The 20,682-nt window shown below is 41.8% G+C and overlaps 1 protein-coding gene across 3 annotated transcripts; it reads right to left on the reverse strand.

Annotated features, from left to right (window-relative positions):
- Positions 1–15: 15 nt before the first annotated feature.
- Positions 16–19,191, reverse strand: LOC143126355 (uncharacterized). Of its 3 annotated transcripts, XM_076288255.1 has the most exons (10): positions 18,966–19,191; positions 16,430–17,031; positions 12,574–12,776; positions 11,956–12,093; positions 11,691–11,765; positions 2,315–2,385; positions 2,003–2,193; positions 1,781–1,824; positions 820–891; positions 16–710 (listed from the first exon to the last, which is right to left on the reverse strand). In XM_076288255.1, exons 2-10 carry the CDS (start codon positions 17,022–17,024, stop codon positions 90–92), a joined length of 2,010 nt encoding a protein of 669 aa, XP_076144370.1. In that variant the 5' UTR covers positions 17,025–17,031; positions 18,966–19,191; the 3' UTR covers positions 16–89. The 3 variants fall into 3 exon arrangements, with proteins under 3 accessions (XP_076144370.1, XP_076144371.1, XP_076144368.1); XM_076288256.1 differs by lacking the exons at positions 16–710; positions 820–891; positions 1,781–1,824; positions 2,003–2,193; positions 2,315–2,385 and adding exons at positions 3,223–4,876; positions 5,351–5,433; positions 5,578–5,734; positions 5,841–6,441; XM_076288253.1 differs by lacking the exons at positions 16–710; positions 820–891; positions 1,781–1,824; positions 2,003–2,193; positions 2,315–2,385 and adding exons at positions 8,486–9,836; positions 9,940–10,007.
- Positions 19,192–20,682: the final 1,491 nt, after the last annotated feature.

Raw genomic sequence — 20,682 nt, forward strand, 5'->3', positions numbered from 1 at the left:
AATAATGAACTTTATTGTTACAATACAAATGTATACAGTGCAGTGAGCTACAGTACAGTGTTCTGTGTTCTTCAGAGCAGAGTGAGTCCTTAGGAATTCTTACGTGTTGTACGCAGGAATTCGTTGATCTTGTCAATACACTCTTTCAGTTCCCCCCTGTCCATGTCAGGAAAGTGTCGCTTCAGTGTAGCAACCACGAAGGTCCTCACATTTTGAGGCAGTGCTCGTTTACCTCTAGAACCATCCCAGTTTGTGGTTTTGCTCCATGCCTTGTAGTTCTCCTCCGAGATGATGTGCCTGAAGAGCAAGCATCCATATCTGCCCACTTGGCCGAAGCTCAGTGTGTGGAGTCTAGCATGGTCTTCTGGTCCAAAATGACGCAAGCTCACATCTGGACGTTGACCGGTCATTCGGATGCTGTTGGATAAGGACACGTGATAATCTAACAACATTGAAGAATCAAATTCTGGTGCAGTAGAGTGAAGAGCCGAATGCGGTTCTCCTATCCCAGCTGACCCCCCCTGACTGGTCTGACTGGTCTCTCTCAGCCCCTGCAGCTCTTGTCGGAGGTTGTCGGTCTCCACTTTCAAACTTGCATTCTCAGCAAGCAGTTGAGCTGCTCGAGCTCGTTCCGATGTAAGATCCGCTGTCCTCGCGGCTAGACGGCTTTCCATATTAGCCATCCAGCCCTTATCGTCACACAGCAGCATCTTGGAAAAAATGTTAATGGAGAAAAGTCGTGAGTCATACCTTAGTTAAGCGAGGATCCCTGACTTGTTGGCTATTACACACTTGTACACTATACAGGATAACACTTACCGGCTTTTTTGTGACGAGATACACTGCTGTGCCTTGCCGCAACGATGATGCTGGCGGACATTTAACTACAGTCTGTAACACAGAGACATTGCAAAGACAGAGATAGAAGGTAAGAAAAAGAGTTTGAAGAAGGCCCCATGCTCATTAGGCTATATTATTTTGTGCGCAACTGACGCTATATAATGCACAGGTATAACACTGTTCAATCAGCCAATATTTCTGGTGGCCTAGCGATGTTTGGGATTAATTAGAAAGCTTGCTGATCGTCACAGCTTGCATCTAAATCTGTAGGCATTTTGGTAGGCCTATTGAGTCGGGCACCCTGCTTGACAAATTATGCGCTCAATCTCCCCAAAATAAACACAAGCAGGAGGACATGAACGGACCAAGATCCTGGAACGAGAGAAACAGATGTGCACTACACCTGCTTGTCATCCTCACAGCAGAACTGGAGCATTGAATGGAAAAGACTGACTCTAGAATCCGGCCTGTTAATTGTTCTTTTTTCTGTGATTTTCTGACTAATCGCACCCTGCTTGCATTTGGATAAAGGAAGTGAATGATTCATGAGGTTTTTAAATCCTAGCATATTAGAGGTGCATTTAACTGTGCTCATACTGTATGCTTAGCCTACGCTTCAGCCCTGCACTTTGTTCACGTGAGTAGTCAGACATGGTAAGATTGCTGCTCTTTCCTCTCTTACGATTACGTATTCAACTGCTAATTTTTTAAGATATCCCGTGGGAGAAACCCTCAATTAAATAGACCTAGACTTGACGCCAATACTGTGCCAAATACGGAATGAGTCTAGTCTGGGGATCAGACTAATCTGAAAACACATTTTGTGTGTGTGTGTGTGTGTGTGTGTGTGTGTGTGTGTGTGTGTGTGTGTGTGTGTGTATCTTATGACAGAGCTGCAGTTCTAGAGATTGATATTGCTTTATGAGGGACGAGTGGTTACCTGAGCTGCAGCTTTGACTGCTGTGCTGCTTGATACTTGATTGTCTGTGGAAAACAAGGGACGAAACAGCGTTACTGAGAGCTGTCAGCAACTGAAATAAGTACGGCTTGTGTGCATTGTACGGCTTGTGTGACAGAATCAAAGGCTGAGAATCCTTTAAACTTGAATGTGTACAATCTGGTTCTGAATCATAACAAAAATGCTCACACACACTAATCGTACCTGTCTTTGAGGCCATGGCACTAGCTGATGGTGTGGCCGGAGCCGCTGCTCCTGTTACCGCAGGAACGCTGCTAGCCGGGTTGGCTGAAGAGGATGTGGCAACTCCCACAACAGCTGCGGCGCTTTGGGTAGGTGCACAGGCCGTTGTCACGGAAACGACCCCTCCTGCCCCACCGTTTGGGTGCAAAGCTCTGGCCAGAGTCACCAGCGTTAGGGCATAAAATAGAGACAAAGGCATAAAAATAGAGACAAAGAATAATCCTGGTTCACAAACCAAGAGGCCAAGTGTAATAGTCATGTAAAGCAACATACCTAATGCCATTGGTAATACCAGTAGTAGCAGCAGTATTCACTTGGGGTGCAAGTGGGGTCTTTTTGAGCTCCTGAAACGATAAAAAAAGTACGGTCAAGTATGTCAAGAATTTCAAGTATATCAACGCAACAGCTAAATAATAAAAACAAATCTATAAGATTATTAATAAATACAAAGCTTTGTGGCTCATCCAATCCTTTTCAACAGGAGAAAGAGCATTTTGTCAAAGCGTTCCTTACAGTAAATTTCTCCTGGCTTCTGAATTTAAGTTTAAAGAATTTTTTTTGAGGCTCCATGAGATCTGTTTTCACCGCAAAGGTTTGCGTTGTTAACACATAATATTCCGGTGATGTTCGATGAATATTATATCTTGGTTTTTCTCTCCCCTGAATTGCGCCAGTTTGCTGTCCCTTGTGCACAACACTGTGCTATGTAATATTCTATTATATGTGATTCTGTGTTATGTAATGCTCTAAAACCAGACTGGAATTTGTCAAAGATGCTATGGGTGATCAGGTAGGAGGATGATTGTGAAGAGACAATTTTCTCCTGAGAACAAAAGGTAGTAGCTAGAGACAAAGTAGCTAGAGACGAAGGGTAGTTTAGAGATGGGCCTGTAGTTTATGATTAAGGCGGGGATCACATTAGCCAGCGGCAAGCCGCAGGTTTCCTATTGTTCTCTATGATTCGGCAGCGGAACGGTGGCAACGCTGGCGTAAGGCTCACGTTGAACAAGCTGAGCGTTGAACTTGGTTCAACTTTCAAAGTGCAACGCGAGCGCATTCAATTGACAAACTGTTTGTGTTGCTTAGGAACGAGGTAAAACGTATTATGGTCTGAGCGTTGCGTTACGTTTGCCGCTGCCTAAAGTGATCCTCGCCTAAAAGAAGGAATCTGGAGCACACTGTTTACTTGCAGTCTTTTATTTTGGTGCAAACAGACTAACGTCTCGACACATCAGTGTCTTCCTCAGAGTCAATGATAACTAGAGATGAGACACCCAATATATTGAAAACAGATCATTGGAACAATTCGAGAATTTCAGCTGGATAGGCTAAGATGTAATTGGTCTCATCACTGTGTCATTAAGTCACACCCCGCAACACCAGAATATAATCAAGGGTGAAGGCCAGCAAAATTGGCACACAGAAAGCAGGTCACTTCTTAGACTAAAATCATCATATATCATTAAAAACGAGATGCAGCATGTTATCAAACAAACAAGAGACCATTTCATGTCACATACAAAAGTTACAGTTCATAGAAAGCAGGACAGATTCAGTTCAGTTCTTCATTAACGCCCGCTGGTAAGCTGAGGAGACGTAAGATAAGGGGTAACCTCTCTCTTGGAAGCATTCACTCATCTCAATAGCTTTGCACTTGAAATCTGTGACATTGCTGCAATTTCTATGCAATCCTAAGAATTGACCAATAGGAATGTTCTGGATCAATTGTTTTGGATGATTACTTGTCTGCCATCAAAAGTGTGTTACGAGCATTACGTGCGTTAGTGGTTTGCGAAAAATTTATTCTTTTGAATTGATTCAATTCTTTTGTCATCCCCCTTGGATAGTGTTAAGTCTAAAAAGTGAATCAAGGATTCATGCTGTTCACAGATGACCGTTGACAGATGAAACTGCCAGTTTGATTCTCGCGTTGCTCTCACAAACAGGAGGAGTAGCAGCATCATGTCAAGATATGAGCTCCAGAAAGCAAAGGTTGCATTCTCTGTACTTTTCCTCTGAACAAAGTCAGCATATTTTGAACACATACTATCAAACCACTGATCTGCACTCAAAACATCCATCAAACCACTGATCTGCACTCAAAACATCCACCAATCTGTCTGGAAAGGCACATTTCGTGTCAGTGATGACATCCATGTACAGCGTTCTCTTGTGGTGGCAAGGAGTCCAAGAAGCTGGTAAATCTGATGCGCTGCAGACTCTCAGAGAGAAGTTTATGAGCTCTCATAGTGCGATTGTAGTCATGACCATGTATTACCCAATTGATGGATCCTGGGGCAACAACTTCAGATTCAATGAGGGTATCTTGCAGTCCTGCATCTCCAAACGGATCGGAGGAAGCGACTCAGGGAGCATCTTAGGCCAAGAAGTTCAACAGCAGCCCGCTTCTACTAACTACCACACCTGTTAGACTCTGTGCAGTTTTACTGTTTGAGACTTAGCCTGTGCTCGGTTAGTGAGTGTTGTACCATCTACAATAAATTATTTTGATCACCGATCCTGATCCAGCAGTCAAGCTTTATTGACCATCTTCAATACAGACATCAGAACTAAAACACAACGCAAAACGATCGTGAATCCAACATTTGCAACAAACGCTCAAGTAGGACATGCATGTATGGAATTCGCCTAATCTAATGGCTAAACGTTAAGTAAAGCAATCATTCTTCCAGCGTATTTGCTGTGCCTTGGCATATATAGCCTGGTCGAACACTAAAACTATAAGATCCAGTTGGTCAGCAATCTGCACGCTTGGGGGTGTCGAACCCCAGCTGGGAGAATTCACAAGTCAGCCTCTTCTTCAACGTATCCTGTCTGCAACACAACAATACAGTGACAATTAAGAGTTACAGGAGTACCATCTAAAGCACCATTTCCAGCCAGTATGCAGGTAAATATCAAGCATAATTTACTTCACAAATTTAAAAAACCATGGCATCATTAATCGGACTGTTGACAGATGAAGCTGCCAGTATGACTCTCGCGTTGCTCTCACAAACACACACAACAAAACAGGGACAATTAAGAGTTACAGGAGTACCATCAAAACCAGAGTGGTGTGCGTCATACAATACACTACAGGCTAGAGCTTATCTGCCATACAGCACAAAGATGCACTGGCACACATCACAAACCACACCACACACACACACACAATACACATCAGCTGTTCTCCTTGTTGCCAACTGGTACATGTCTGTGCAAACAGCAAGACTTAAAAACTGTTTACACACATTTTGTGTGAAGCCACAATAATAATAAAACTTGAGAAAAATGTATTTCAGTTACCTGTACTTTGGTTGATAAGCAGCCTTTGGCGGATGATCTTCTCGCAGAATATCTTGTAGCGGACGTCAAATATTTGCTCATTCCTAAAACACATAACAATGAGATGTGAGCAAATGAATACGTCTTGTGATTGTGTGCACATGCAACAGAAGGCAAATTGGATGTTACTTATATACTGCAATGTTAAGTTAGTAGCTCCTTGAAATGCAATATAATAAATAACGTACTGTTCATTCTCTGGTTTGGCAGGCCTCGTCAAAAACCTAGTGTACCGATTGTAGCAGCCTTTGTGGTACTGCACCTCCAGAGCCACACAGTCTTTGTCTTTAATATGAATGAGAATGCTTTCGTCCTCCTTCAACTCAGCAGCTTTCTGCAATTGACCTTAACGAAACAAAAAGGATAACTCTTGAGTTTGTTGACATATCTCTCACAAATAATTGTACCTTTCAGTCACTCAACCACAGTGTGTGTGTGTGTTTTTACTTACCTGCTGTTAATGTTTCAGCCTTTGACAGAGGATCCCTTTGTCGTTTGCCTGCTTTGTTTATCAGTTTTTCCTTTTTCTTGCATATTATGCACAGGGCAGGAAGGACGGGACCAGAGCCTGCAATTGGCAGGCCTGACCTGGATCGGAGTTTCTTAGATGGACTCTGGACCATGCTGCTAGTAGATGTCGATGGAATGGCCTCGAATGCATTGTGGTCTTCCGTAACTTCCGTAAGCTCTACCTCACGTGCGAGACGTCTTTCCACCTTTGCTATAGCCTTTTTGTCTGTAAACCTACAGTAGCACGTATGATGGAAGCCAGCATCCTCGGGAATGTTTTCAAAATCCACATCTAGACAGTGTTTGTAGGTTTCAGCCACATCCCGAGACTCACCCTTCAAGCCGAGCCACTGTTGTAGGCATGTCTTGAATGTATTCCATCGAGTGGTGGTGAAATCATTTACCTCCTGGTGCTTCACAGAAGCAATGTGCATATAACAATGTTTGTGTTTTGATAATTTCGATTTTTCAAGACTTTTATATATGCTTTCCTCGTTGTCGGTACTGCTTGATGAAGACATGGTAGCAGCCATCTTGCCATTCTGTTGACAAAAAGCAACTACCGTATTGGTGTAGAACGATCACGTGTCTTTAGCCTTGTTGCATAAATAGAACGTTCGATATTTCCGGGTGGTCACGGTAGGTCGTACGACTTCCGGTTACGCTAACGTTATCTCCTGTCAGAGAGAGAGCGATATTAAACAAAACCAGTAGTTTAGTTAGACAGCAATTATGAGTCAATTAGAGAAAATGAATTACATTTCAGCGTCAATCCAGACGAACGTCTTTACATTGTTGCCAATGTGTGGAAATTCATCGAAATACAATGGAACGATTAGTTTTCATCGCTTCCCTGTGGATCTTGGGGTGAGATCAAAGTGGCTAGTCAAGATCCACAGGGATAGCTTCACTCCAACTGAATACACTCGTGTCTGCAGTTGTCGTTTCCTTTTTGAGGATTTTGTAACGATCACTGGGGGGCAGAAACGACTGAAGAAAGGCAGTGTTCCTTGTTTGTTTGCCTGGAATGAGTTCAGCGTACCAGCGCCTCGGCTTGCTTGTCTGGCAACGTCGGCAGAGGCCTCCTTCCCCTGACCTACCGATGGAGCAGTAGGGGTTAAGTCATTTAGAGACCTCAGACCAGCCTCAGACGAGTCCAGGAAGTGACGCCAATTCCGGAACTAAGTACATCATTTACTTTACTCTTTATGGAGAATACAGCGGGAAAACACATATTTTCTTTTACAGTTTATATAAAAAATAGTCACATTAGGTAGAAGCTTTTTATCATTATTCGTAATTCACATTTATTTATTAAATAACCGTTCTCAAATGACTATCCACGTGATCTGCCAGAGTCAGCTGGGAAGAGCTTGTGACTCACGCATAGGGACTCACGGCAGATATTGCGAGAAATTTTGGTTTATGGCTATGGTTTAAATGTCCTTCCTATTCATTAACATGAACATGATGACTGACGAAATAAATGACTATGATGTTTAATAAACCATTGTAGGCATACATTTAACAAGTTATCATTATATCATATCAATTAAGTGTTTTCTGTAGGCTAGGCTATTGTGTGACATGCTTTACTCTACAGCATAAAAATCAACAATATCAACACGTTTGCAGTATCACTGTTGCAGAAATCACATACAAGAAGGCATCCTCTTGATTGTTCATTGAGTGTATATTTTTGCACATTCCAACATAAGGAAGCAGCATGAGGAAACGTGTCGTTTTTCTGCCTTATGTTCTAACTAATTTTACGAGTCTGCAATATCACCGAGTAGGTTACAGCTGTTACAAGAGGGTCTGGCGTCCCTTTGTTGTGATGCACTTCCTGCGACGGTCACTCGTCTCTAAATGACTTAACCCCCTTTCCGATGGAGTCTGACACCGAGGTGGTCACAGAGAAGGAAGTAGTACATCGAGATCACGCCTACTTTGTCTGATGAACACGAAGCCCTGAGGAGGAAGATAGAGGAGCTCCAACAACAAGTCCAATCACTGCAACTGCAGTCTCGGTTTGGACTCCAACACCTCCAAGGATCCGATGAGGATATTTGTTTTTACACAAGGTTGGTCCATGTTGTTATGCAATTGTATGTAGTAGCCTAACTCTCTGTGTGTGTCTGGGTTGCAGTGGGGGTTAGAGTACTGAAAATCTATACTCAAGTAAAAGTACAATTACTCCCTTAAAAATGTACTCGAGTAAAAGTAAAATGTCCTTTTTGAGAAACTTACTTAAGTAAAATTAAAAAAGTATGTCATTCCATTTTTTTTAAATATTTTTATGATGTGCTGGAAAGCGTAAAATAGTTAATACGGTTAAATGTGCTGGAAAGCGTAAAATAGTTAATACGGTTAAAAACAGCACAGTCATATGGTTGCCTAATGCCACTCCCACTATCTACCATTCTACCTATACCTTTCTCTTTCCATTTCTCTATCTCAGAATGAACAAATTAAATATCATAAAAATATTTAAAAAATGGAACGTACTTGGTGAATTACCAGAATGGACCACTGGTGAAGGCATAGGCAATACAGAAATGAATGGTCTAGAATTTTTATGAATCAGTTCACAAATCAGTTTACAATCAGTTCTAATTTCTTTGTTGAAGTTTTATTGTTCATTTTTATGAATCTATACAAAACTTGAACTGATATGTGTTGTATGTTTACAAACATCCACAAATTTAGAGATGGTATTGTTCATTTTTACAAATTCATACATATCTTAAGCTGATATGTTGTTTGTTTACAAACATCCACAAATGTAGGGATGTCATTGTTAATTTTTACAAATCCATACAAAACGGATTTATTTATACAAATCTATATACCTGAACTGATTCGATTTAACACTCAAAAGTAGAACTGATTTAATGTAAATGATTCTAAGAGTAGCTAAATAGTAACAGTATCTATTTCAAACACAGCCATGTAAAAATAAAAAAAGAAGTGATCCCCTTTCTCCCTAATGATTTGTGCAACCTCTGCATCTTTGTAGATTCTTTGGATGATCATGTCATCCTCTGCAAACACCACAAAGTCACACCACTCCATTCCACTTATCAGAAGCTGGCCTTGGACCTGCCAGTAGTAGCTGTGCTGCCGTTTTAATTGCATTGTGTTGCCATGCAACTTCAAGTACTTGCAATCAATATAGCTCTTGCAATTTGGGCATTTAATCTCAACCAAACCATAGGGAGGGTTTTCGGTTGGGTCAAATACAACCCCGTCAGGAGAACACCCTAACCAGGGGGCATCGGGGTGGATGATAAACCCACAGGGCCAATAGTTTGTGTTCTTGACCCTGCAGTACTCCTCCGTGACAAAAGGTTGGTGTACCAGGCCCCTCTTCATAGCAGCAGTCTGAACTGTGCCCTTCCAAATCCTCTGAGCGAGCTGCTGTGCTGCACTCTGACCTCTAACATGGCACACTTCTCTAAAGCGTGAGGGCGTTAGCCGCGGTCTGCGAACCTGATGCCACTCTGCAGACGAGCTCTGGTCCCGCGTGGAAGCCTCCACCTGTCTGGCCATTTCAATACTTGTCTGCAGGGAGGCCAGGTGAAGTTGTTGTTGTACACTGCAAACAAATTGACAGGTTGTAGGCTCCAACCTGTAATCAGCCAACGGCAGAGGTGGAGGTGGAGGTGCATCTGAGTGCAACTGGATGGTCCTGGTGGGTGCTACTGGGTGCTGAGAGGCGATGGCACTTCCCTCCTGCACTTCCCCTAGTGCGGACTGGACTAGTGGAACATCAGAACTAATGGCCATGGTGGTGATGAGTGGCGCCAAGTTCGCAGGGAAATCGCTATATACCTCAGCCACTTTGAGCACATCCAGATCAAGCAGTTCTGCCCTCAGTGCTTTGAGCATGTCCACATCTGGCAGTTCTGCCCTCAGTGCTTTGTAAAGTGTGCTCCTGTGTGTACATGGTAACATGCTGTGTTTCAGATGTGTTTATTTTCAGATTTTAATCATGTTTTATTTAAATGATAAAAATACTCAAGTTAAAACATTATTACCTTACACCATTTCCAACCGTCCTTTGCTTGGGTTTGGCTGACAACACGACCATGTCTGGCTTCACACCCTATTGATAGTAATGGTCTTTAACGAAAGCAATCTTTGCACACATACCAATACAGCTGACTGACTACACTATGAAACAGTGTGGTTAATAAAGCTCTCAGAGCTTGGCTTGTGCCAGCGTTGCTCTGTTTCAGTGCAACTAAGGACAGGGGGTACAGCACTGATCTGAAGCTGTGGGTAATGTGCTGTCTGATAGAGCAGCGCAACATTGTGATTGCACTGTGCCTTACCAGCCACACATGAACACACAGCATCACACAGTTGCACCGGGAATGAGTGCCGGTAAAGTGTAATCTTTAAAATAAAGAGAGACAATTTTACAAACTGATCATATTACAGATTACCATCTTAAATATAACACAGGCACAGGAAATGGAACAAAAACAACATTTCAGATTGTTAGTCATGGTAGTAGGCTTAACCATATCATATTAGTCATATTAGTTATCAAATGACCAAAAATAGTCGTTTTTAGTTCTGTTTTTTGAACATCAAAATATGTTAGTATTACATATGAGATGTTAGTAGGCTATTACAAGTCAAAAACGTTACATGAATACTGAACATACACATAACTGAAACTTCAACTAACCTACAACTTAACTTACAAACTTAACTTAAGCTTAACTTATATAAATAACAGCAGTCACAACCAGTTCCTGGAGTTTTCATGAGGGCTAGGTTAGATATTTGAGTGCTACCTTCTGCCGATGTTACTGATACAGAACCTAGCCACACAAAATCCCCAGGACATGGTGGAGCAGAACTGGCTTGGAACAACTCAACTATCTTCGATCCTACTCTGAGGTCGTGAGGTTTCTCATTCTTCCTCAGTGACCTATGGCAGGTAGCTCGGACACTCACTCTCCCTGTCTCTGGCTATGTGTTTGACACTGAGTTAAGAATAATATCATGCTATGATCAAAACACTTAAAAAGAGATAATATTCGTCAGGCTCATTCAATGTTTACCGGTTAGCAAGATAGCTCATAGGCTAGGCTACTAGACTAATACAAAGCATAGTAAATGAACTTACCTTCGTAATTATCAATGTAGCTGGAAATACACATTTTAAACCCCTTCTCCCGTTTGCTCTTTGGGGCTGATGTTGAGGATTGTATAATCCTATGTACATCGTTAACTGTTATCCTTGGCCGGTCCTGCAAGCATCGTGTGTAAAATGCCATCTTCCTTGTTGACTAAAGTTAACGTTATCGTTCTCGCTCTGACAAGCAGCTGCTCGCTATCAGACTTGCTCTGACAGAAGTAACAGGAAGTTGTGCGGCCTACCGTGACAACCCGGAAATATCGAACGTTCTATTTACGCAACAAGCCTACTGATAGTAATCTACCTTTTCATTTTATGTTTTGCTTTTTCATTTTTACTAACTATGTAACATTTATTCAGACACAAAACTTTCAGTGTTCAAATGCAGTGAACAAAATTGAACTGATATTTATGTTCATTTTGTTTAGTTGGATTAGGATTATTGCTGGGTTTTACTGGGTTTTTTAGTCTTCAGAGACATTTGAGACAACACTTTTGTGTGGCTTAAGATGTTCACAAAAACCCCTTGGTATTATAAATCTCGTTCAGGTTGGACATTATCCAGCAATAACTGCATTCAATTCTTTTAGCTACATCTAACCTAAATTCCGCACCGGCATCAACCAATTCACTCACCTCTTGGACCTTTCTGCTGTTCTCCGATGCCTGGTTAGCAGCTCCAAATTTCTTGACTAGTCGGGCGATTCTGGCCTAAAAAATTGGGAAAAGTGAAACATAACGTTAACGTTAAATAATCAAAATGTCACAGAAGACAACTCAGAGATACTGTAACTATCGACAACTAGCGGTTGTGCAGTCATACTGAAACTGTAGCCTCACTTGTACCTGCATCTCATCTGTTAATCCTTCAGACCCATCAGTTCACTTGAACACGTCTCACCTGTAGTGTGTTGAGCGTGCCCTGGTGCTTGGTAGCACAGTCGATCTTCTCCACTCTCTCCTTCAGCTCCTGGAGAGTACGGTCGAACACGGTCAGCTCCAGCACGCGAAGCCGCTCCTCCACCAGCTTTTGCACCACCTGAGACGGAGCGAGGGATAGAGAGAGAGAGAGAGAGAGAGAAGGGTGGTGAGGGCAGGGATAAAGAGAAAAAGACAGCAATGTGAGATCAAAGCTAAGAAAATGCACAACGTGTGAAAAAGGAACAGTTTTGAACAATGTTTTGTCACATCAAACTATTTGGACACATCACAGTACCCACCTTAAAACAAGCAGGGTACAAACTGTACTGCTTTATCTACATACAGCACAACAAATTGTCAGGATTGATTTCAATTAATTCAAGAATTTTAAATAAAACTTTTAGAAAATTCAACATTTTAAGTAGTTTTTACAAAAATTCAACATTCCTTCTGTCGAACCCACTCAAACAACAAATGCACAAAAAAAAAAAAACATTACAACTGTACAACATTACATAGCGTGTGTGTGTGTGTGTGTGTGTGTGTGTTTGTGTGTTGACGGCTTGGCAAATATCTGTGTCCAATGCTTCCTACTGACCTTCTCAATTTTCAGGCGGCTGTCAGCAGCACCCTCGGTGATCTTGAGCTCTATCTGCGCTTCTACCTCCAGTTCGAGGCCCTCCACCCTCAGCCGCTTGCCCCCCCTCTCCTCCTCTGTGGTCGCCTCTCCCGCCTTCTCTTCGCTCTTTTCTCTGTCCGGAGACGGCGGCCGCTTCTTTCTTGAGGATGTGGCATCGGTGGCTGTTTGATGGGGGGGGGGGTTGGGGGGGGGGGGGGGGGGGGTGTTAAGAATTAGGAACAGTATTAAAGGTGGGGTATGGAATTTACAAAACGGCCGGCAGATTTTGAAAATACACAACTCAAATGGTCCTACCCTCTTTCCTCAAACGCTGGCCCTGACTGCACCCATTCGAAGAACATGGACACGCAATCATGCACGATCGAAAACTCAGATGCGCGAGAGCGAGCCAGGCTAGCGTAGGTTGCACTATATGAGCTCTAGTCTCCATACATACATACAATCGCTCACATCAGCTTCCTCCCCAAGCAGGTTAGTTAGCTAGCTAGTTCTACGTTCTTTATTCACCTCCAAAAAGGTTGCAGTTCCACAAATGCCCAAAGGCGCATGATTTTACATACAGTACATAAGAAAATACAGACTTATGAACTAAGAGACATTGACTATAAAAGATTACAAGGCAATAGCCAGGACCACAACACTGCAATTGTTTGTGTTAGCCACATGTAGCTGCTAATAAGCTGACGGCAAGAGGCCATAAAGACCCGTTAACTTTGTGGTTTTACCGTTGTGTAAATGACAAAAATACTCCATAATATGTCGCGCGGGTTAATAGTCCATCGGCTTTTCAGCAGAAAAAAATGCCACAGCCGCATCTGTTTGTAGACCATCCTGATCCTTCAGTTGTTGCCAACGTTGGAAAGCAGCGCCTAGGATGACTCTTGTTTTCACCTTTTCTCTTACAGCCGTTTTGTTCGCAATTGCTCTCTCAAATATAGATTTCCTCTTTACGTTTGCTAGTGGTAGTGGTGGTGGTGGCGTCTTGTCTGCCATTATCTTCTAGTTAGGGATATAACGGTATGAAAATTTAACCTCACGGTTATAGTGACCAAAATTATCACAGTTTTCGGTATTATCACGGTATTTCTAAAAGTTTGTTCAATATGTTCAGAAAGCACTGATAGGCCTACACAAGCTGAAATAGTTTCAAAAAGTGTCCCGTTCACTTTTTTCTTCATGTTTAATTGGCTATGTGCTTATAGCTTAACTTACCCTACCATAACTTGGAGTTTGCTATTTCTGTTATTTGGATGCAATGAGTGAGACCAAAGTAAGCGTTCAAAATAAAACGTTAGGCTACTGTATTCTCCTGATAACGTGAGTGGAATGGATTTAATGTGGACGCGAACATAAAAAGATGCAGAGTGGCTACAGTACATGATACAGTGCACATTTTGCGGTGAAAAAGTTCCGCCTTTTAAAATCAGGTGTAGCCTAATCCGAATCGTAGTTAAAACCATCTATTAGACAACAGAATCAGTAGGGTACCAGTTCTGTTCCATTGTATCAGGCCTACTGTATGTCAAAAGCAGGCTCGGATGAAGCTGGGAAGGATTAAAAACACGGTTTCCACACCGCGGTAATCAACAGTGATAATCATGATATTTGAAATGAAAACGGTAATTATTATTGTCAACATTTTTATCGCGATTTACCATTATACCGGTAATCGTTACATCCCTACTTCTAGTTATCAGCTAGCTCCAGTACCGCAGGATAACGTCAAACGGAAGCAACTTGCACTGACTGGATCACGAGCTTTGAGTATGTGCACGAAGGGGTCATGCGCGCGAGGGTGAGGGGGGTATAGTAAGACCGTTTGATTGACGAACTTACTGTCCAATGATTCTAGGTGGTCTTGGAAATAATGGATGGAGTTTTTCGAGCCCTGCCCTTTTCACAGATGATTGATTTAATTTCCATTTCAGTGCTTCCAACTCAGTGGGTTAGGAATAGGATTTCATGTGATTTTGCAAAAATGGCCAAAAAAGAGAATCCCATACCCTACCTTTTAGAGCCCGACCGATTTATCGGCGGGCCGATATTATCGGCCGATATTAGGCATTTTCCAAACTATCGGTATCGGCATTTATAATGGCCGATAAATGAATATTTTAAAAATAAAATAAAAACGGACGAAACACCCTTCAACCATGTCATGAGTGTTGGCGTTGTATAGTTTGTCCACCAGAGGGCACTCTACACTGTCCCTGCTGGCAACACTCGTGTATAACGCGCCACACATCCTGCAACCTGCTGATCCAGCCAGAGTCTGGCAGAGAGAACCAGTTATCCGCGAGTGAGATCATCAGTGAAGTGTGTTCATGGTGATTTGGTCACGAGACATACATTGCTTGAAATATCAATTAAAAGAACATCCCCATCAGTTCTCTTAACTCAAATAAGCATGACAAAATTCGTGAAAACAATGTCCAGTTTTGCTGCTGTTAAATAAGCCGAGAGTGAAGCGGTATTCGCTAGTAATTACGTTACGTTGTTACAGTGTAGTTGACTGTCTGTCCTTTTAACTTTTGACAATGTGACTGAAGATGTATTTCTTTAATAGCGTGACAGTTATAGCAGTGAGACGTATCATCTCTCCCCGGCCTGTTATTTTGAAAGCCTATGTTTTACAATATGCAGTATGACGTTATCCATTGCTAAATTAGGCTCATCATAGACTAGCTAACCACAAAGCTAGCTAATGCCATGAATATCAGTGGAAGACCGCTAACGTTAACATTAATGAGCTTGGAAACCACAACGAACTTTTTCTGCCTAAATAAAGTAATGATTTATAACAAGTATATCTGTAATTACAATCCCTGCATTGTAAAATGTAAGTAATACGTGCGGGGAGTGAACATTTAGACATAGAGAAAAGTATCAAGCTTGTGCAAAACGTAGCTTGTGCATTAAAGTTAGCTTTTCTTTTACACGTGTGTGAAATCCAATGACGCCAAGTGTGCGTTTCAGACTGTCGTTCAGCGCAGCATTAACGCGTTACATAATGGATTTAGATCACTAAATAGTAGGTTTTAGAAGGCAGGCAGCAACTGATGATTGAAAATGGTTTGATGTAGCTTGATGGAAATAATTTTAAAAGTGCAGGTAAAGGGATAAGCAAGCTGACATTGAGTTTATAAGGTAGCTTATAAGGCAATAGGGACTAATTATTACACACGCACACTCAAACATTTAAGAGTTACCTGTTTCTTGTTTAATGATAATACAAATGATGATGATAGTAATAGTGTCATCATTCTTTTTTGTAATTATTAAGTCTTAGTTCAAAGTTATATTTATGAAGCTTGCTAAGTCTTTTAATACTGGTAACTTTGATTTGGTTGTTGTTGTTATTATGTTTTTGTTCAAAAGACTAAGTTTCATATCTTAAGTTTTTTATTTTTATACATTTTATTTATCAGAACTTTAATATATTTCGATGTTCCTCTGTTCCACTGTGACAATATTATTTAAAAATAAACAAGTTTGTTTTTGAAATGCATTATCATATTATTTTAGTCAATACTCATAAATAACTACAAATAACTAATGTTAGGGAAATCTGTTAATGTTTTGTTGCGCGTTTCTGAAAAAAAAAATATATATATCGGCCGATATATCGGAATATCGGATTTTTAAATCAACAAATATTTGTATCGGTATCGGCCTTCAAAATCCTTTATCGGTCGGGCTCTACTACCTTTAAAAAGTGAAGTCGTTGACAACTTCAAGGTCATTGCCCAGTCAATTACTCCCCATCTCTTTCTCACTTCCTCTATTAAACGTGTCGAGGCGACCTTTCACCCACCTGCTGCAGAGGCTAATTCTGTAGGGCTGGACGATCGAGAAGCCTTTCCCTCATTCTTCTTCGACTCTGTCTCACCCTCCTCCTCCTCCTTTTTCTCATTCCCTTTCTCTTTGTCCATATCCGTGTCTACCTCCATCTCTTCCTCTGTCTTCTCCCCCATTCTTCGTTCTCCGTTCTTCGTCACCGCCGCCGAGGGCTTGAGGCTCTGGGTGGACGGAGAGGGGGACCGGGACAGAGACAGTCCCAGGTGCGGAGACGCAGAACCGGACGCGGGGGTGGCGGGGGCGGGCGAGTTTGAGCTCGGCCCGTTGACTGTGGCCGTTTTCTCCTTCTCCTTCGTCTTCTCCTTCCCCGGTTCTTTGCTTTTCGCCGTGGCCTTCACACCATCATCAGAATGCGTGCCGTTTACCATAGATGCCGGGATCGTCGAGGAAGTTGATGAAGACGGCGACGACGAAGGTGGGGTGGCGGTGTTTGCCGATACTGTCAACAGGGTGTTGTGGAGAACTTCAAGCTGCGGTCGATCTCTTGCCTTCATGGTTTTTCGGGCGCGGAAGACTTTCTTTTGCGGCTCCTCTGGAACGGCGACTTCCATTTTTCACCTAAGAGAGAGCCAACGAGAGAGACGGAGAGAGGAAAGGCGGAAGAGAGGGGAAAAAACAATTGTCACACACAAACCTCTATTAGTAACATGAGACACACCTCTATTAGCTTAAACAGCCAAATTATTTGACATTATTAACGACTGCTGAAGATCAATGCTCCGGTGAAGCTAAACTAACAAGGTCAATGACTATCAACTTCCATGCCTGCGGTATCTGTTCTCATTCACTAGGGGGCACTACAAAACAACTGAAATAGATGACGATCGAAAACTCATGAAAACGCACGTCTGGACATTTTATCTGGATATTTTATCATAACTTGGCTTTTGATGGTTGCCGCTTTGAGTCGAATCAGTGACGCATGCACGTCAGGTCAAAACCAGGCCATTTATTTTCGTGGGTTTATCACTAGGTGGCAGTCTCGCCAGGTCACTGGCGAAATGTCCAGATCATGCCTTTTAATGAGTTTTCGATTGTCATCTATTTCAGTTCTATCAGAGAATGTCTAATAAGGGGAGAACCGCCAGTCTCGGGAAACTTCCGGTTTCTGAACTGGTTGCAGGTCCCGTTCTGGTTCCACATGAGGGCGCTCAAGTGCAGAATGAATGGAGGTCTATGGAGCTGTACCCCTCAAATCCACTTTTCTCGGGATATATTTTTTTGCCCAGAAATGTGAATGTTGCATGCAAAAGAGGGGGCAGAGAAAATACACACCGCTGAGTATTATATTTTTTGAGTTACTTATTTGTTCTAAAAAGCCTTTCCAATGCGTCAATGACGTCATTCATTAGCAGAAAGCTAGTGTGTTGTGGGCAACAACGACCCAACCTGTAAGAAATCGAAAGGACGTAAGTACTCGTTCATTCAACTTTTGACCTTTAATCCATATTGATCTTGCAGAAACCACAATCCAATCTTCGATTTTTCAACGACAACCAGGTGAAAGAGACACATTTAGCCGTCTAGCTCCATAGACCCTATTGTTTTTGCACTTATTCGTGATCGCCCCTAGCGGAACTGCAGCAGATTGCAGGTACAATGGAGTTAATAGGGAGTGATCCGGCTCTCCGTAAACGGGCTCTGGTTCTATTCATCATAGAGTTCCCAAAATCGCACATAAGGTGTGTTGGAGTGTCTATTTCCGTAATTTGGGGGGGGGGGGGAGCTAAAAACGCAATATTGAGTTTTTGGCACTCAAAGTGTTAACGTGGCGGCAACGTAAACCTTGGTTGGAAAATCACGTTGCGGCCACGTGATGGCCACGTTAGTGTGCTTGCTGGGATATCTCCATCTAGCAAAAAAAAAAAACAGAGATTTTGATGAAAACTAGCCACTGTTTGGCTTGGGATTTCTCAGGAACAGAGGCATGTAGAAATAAACGGTTTATACCCACTGACAGCTTAAAGTCTCACCTTTCAAACGAGCCATAGTATGTGTGCATAGCTATAACATAGAATACACTGTGGGTCTACAAAAATCGTCAACAATGATCTAGATTGCTGGCACTCTGGGCCAAAGCTTCCGAAAACAGTGTGGCATTCAAAGTGTTAATATCCCCGACATTTACAGAATAATAAAAATAATAATAATAAAAACCATTGACTTAGTAAAGAAGACATAATGCTAACGTTAGCTAGTTTACAAAGTTGTGAACACTTGTCAAGGAGAGAATATTTTGACAATAACTTAACATTGCATGCTAAGCAGCATCTTTAATTTTGCAAACACTGTCAGAAATCGCAGTCAGATCAGGCTGGGTTCACCCAGCCTATCTGTCAGTTGTATGCAGCTGTAATCATAAATGTCCCGGTGACTAATTTGTTACGTTAAATATTGGAGTAACGCTACGTTACAGGACAACTAACGAACTAATGGTGGCTAACCTATCCTAGCTATCGATATCTAGCAACACAAAATGGTCTAGCACTTACCGACGAGTTTTCCAGCGTCAACTCAAATCAGCATTCGTTCTTCTAATACTCCAGGGATTGACAGGATTTTGTCCAATATACACCTGAGAAGCTTGTTGCAGTATGTTACCGAAGCAACGTTAACTTATAGTCCAATATCAGGGTGACAGAAAAAGAACGTTATGATAACACTGTCTCCAGTGGTTCGCGGTGGTTCTCTAGCTGTACTACAACAACCAGACTACAACCCCGCGCGTTCCCTCTTCCTGCCATCAGAACCACACAAAGCAGCGAGACATAATGGGGGTTGGGCTTCGCTGGACAGCGTGAGACGAAAGAGAATAGGCGCCTCCCACTAGCTAGTCAATAATATTTTTACCTGTCCTCAGTGTGTAAAAGACCGAGAAGCTATTTGTATCATATCATGTCAGTTTCTGCAATATGAGTTGACAGCTGATGGTGAATGTGTCAGATGCAGAATTGTAGCCTATATGTGGCAGGCTATCTCAGCCTGGTGTCTCATAGGCTTGCCTATCTTTTGATATAGCCTAATTCATTCGTTTCTGGAACCAGTTGCTGGAACCAAGAGTGATATTATTAACAGGATTGGAGAGGAGAATGGTCTCTGAGCTAATTGATCGCTGACGCTGACTTTTTGACTTTTTGAATATTTCCCCTTGAGTTAGGTGGGCTAGTTTGGTCGCATAACTTCTCTGTGGTGGAGAATACAGAATATCCCTTTAGCATTCAAACTCCAGTTCAACCGTATATTGCTTTCTCAGTTAGGCTGTGCGAATAGAATGAATAGAACTGATGAATAGAATGATGAATATGAATGATGAATAGAACTTCATTGAAATTCATCACTACAAATTCAAAGTATGGTTGAATGGCTCCCCCTACTGACCAGCAACTATCTGCATGGTAAATCAGTGGACCAGGGCCATCGTTGACTAATTAATAATTCAGTGAATACTGAATGAATGAATATAATATCTATTTCTGCTATTGTGAGATTCCTGGATTAAAATGTAGGCCTGTACCATTAACATGTTCTAATGTTTGCTGAGGTTTCTATATATTGGTTTATTTTAAACAATATAGGTCTAGACTGTATCCAGTGTAAATGGCAAGTCATTTTATTAGGGAAGATGTGATTGAAGCATGTGAAATGCCATGATTAAAGAATTTGCTGCTTTTTCTTCCTCATGAGTTTCAAGACAAGAAACAGATTAATGTGTTTGTGTTTATTCAGTTTAAAAATAAGTTACAATAAATAGTACATAATATCAAATAAATAATTAACACTGCAAAAGCACTCTAATGGAAACAACAGCATTAATGAAAAGTGATATTAAATCAAAGGAGAGAGACTTACAGCGAGAGACCAAAACAGTCTGAGAGATATGATCAGTGTATTAGTTGGGCTTACAGCAGTAACTCATAAAACTGGACAATGGTTCTAGAACCTCAGAACGGTTCTAGAGGATCTCTTGATAAGTCAGTGTGCTTTCGGCTGATGAACGTTGATAATGTAATATATTAATATCATAATAGGCTGAGTTTAGAAGAAAGCAGTACCTACATACACGCAAGAGCATGGACTATACTGATCGAGTCTGTTTTTATGGCATAATTTTCAGTTCTTCTGTGATTATCTAATTGTGGTTGCAACAATGTAAAAAAAAAGCACTCAACAACAGACACTATTAACAGTGTACACAGGGGAGCGAAAGAC

Source organism: Alosa pseudoharengus, unplaced genomic scaffold, assembly GCF_046254945.1.
Source record: "Alosa pseudoharengus isolate Yale_2024_CS ecotype anadromous, Long Island Sound unplaced genomic scaffold, YU_APseudo_1.1 YU_APseudo_1.1_scf_1, whole genome shotgun sequence".
Classification (NCBI taxonomy): domain Eukaryota; kingdom Metazoa; phylum Chordata; class Actinopteri; order Clupeiformes; family Clupeidae; genus Alosa; species Alosa pseudoharengus.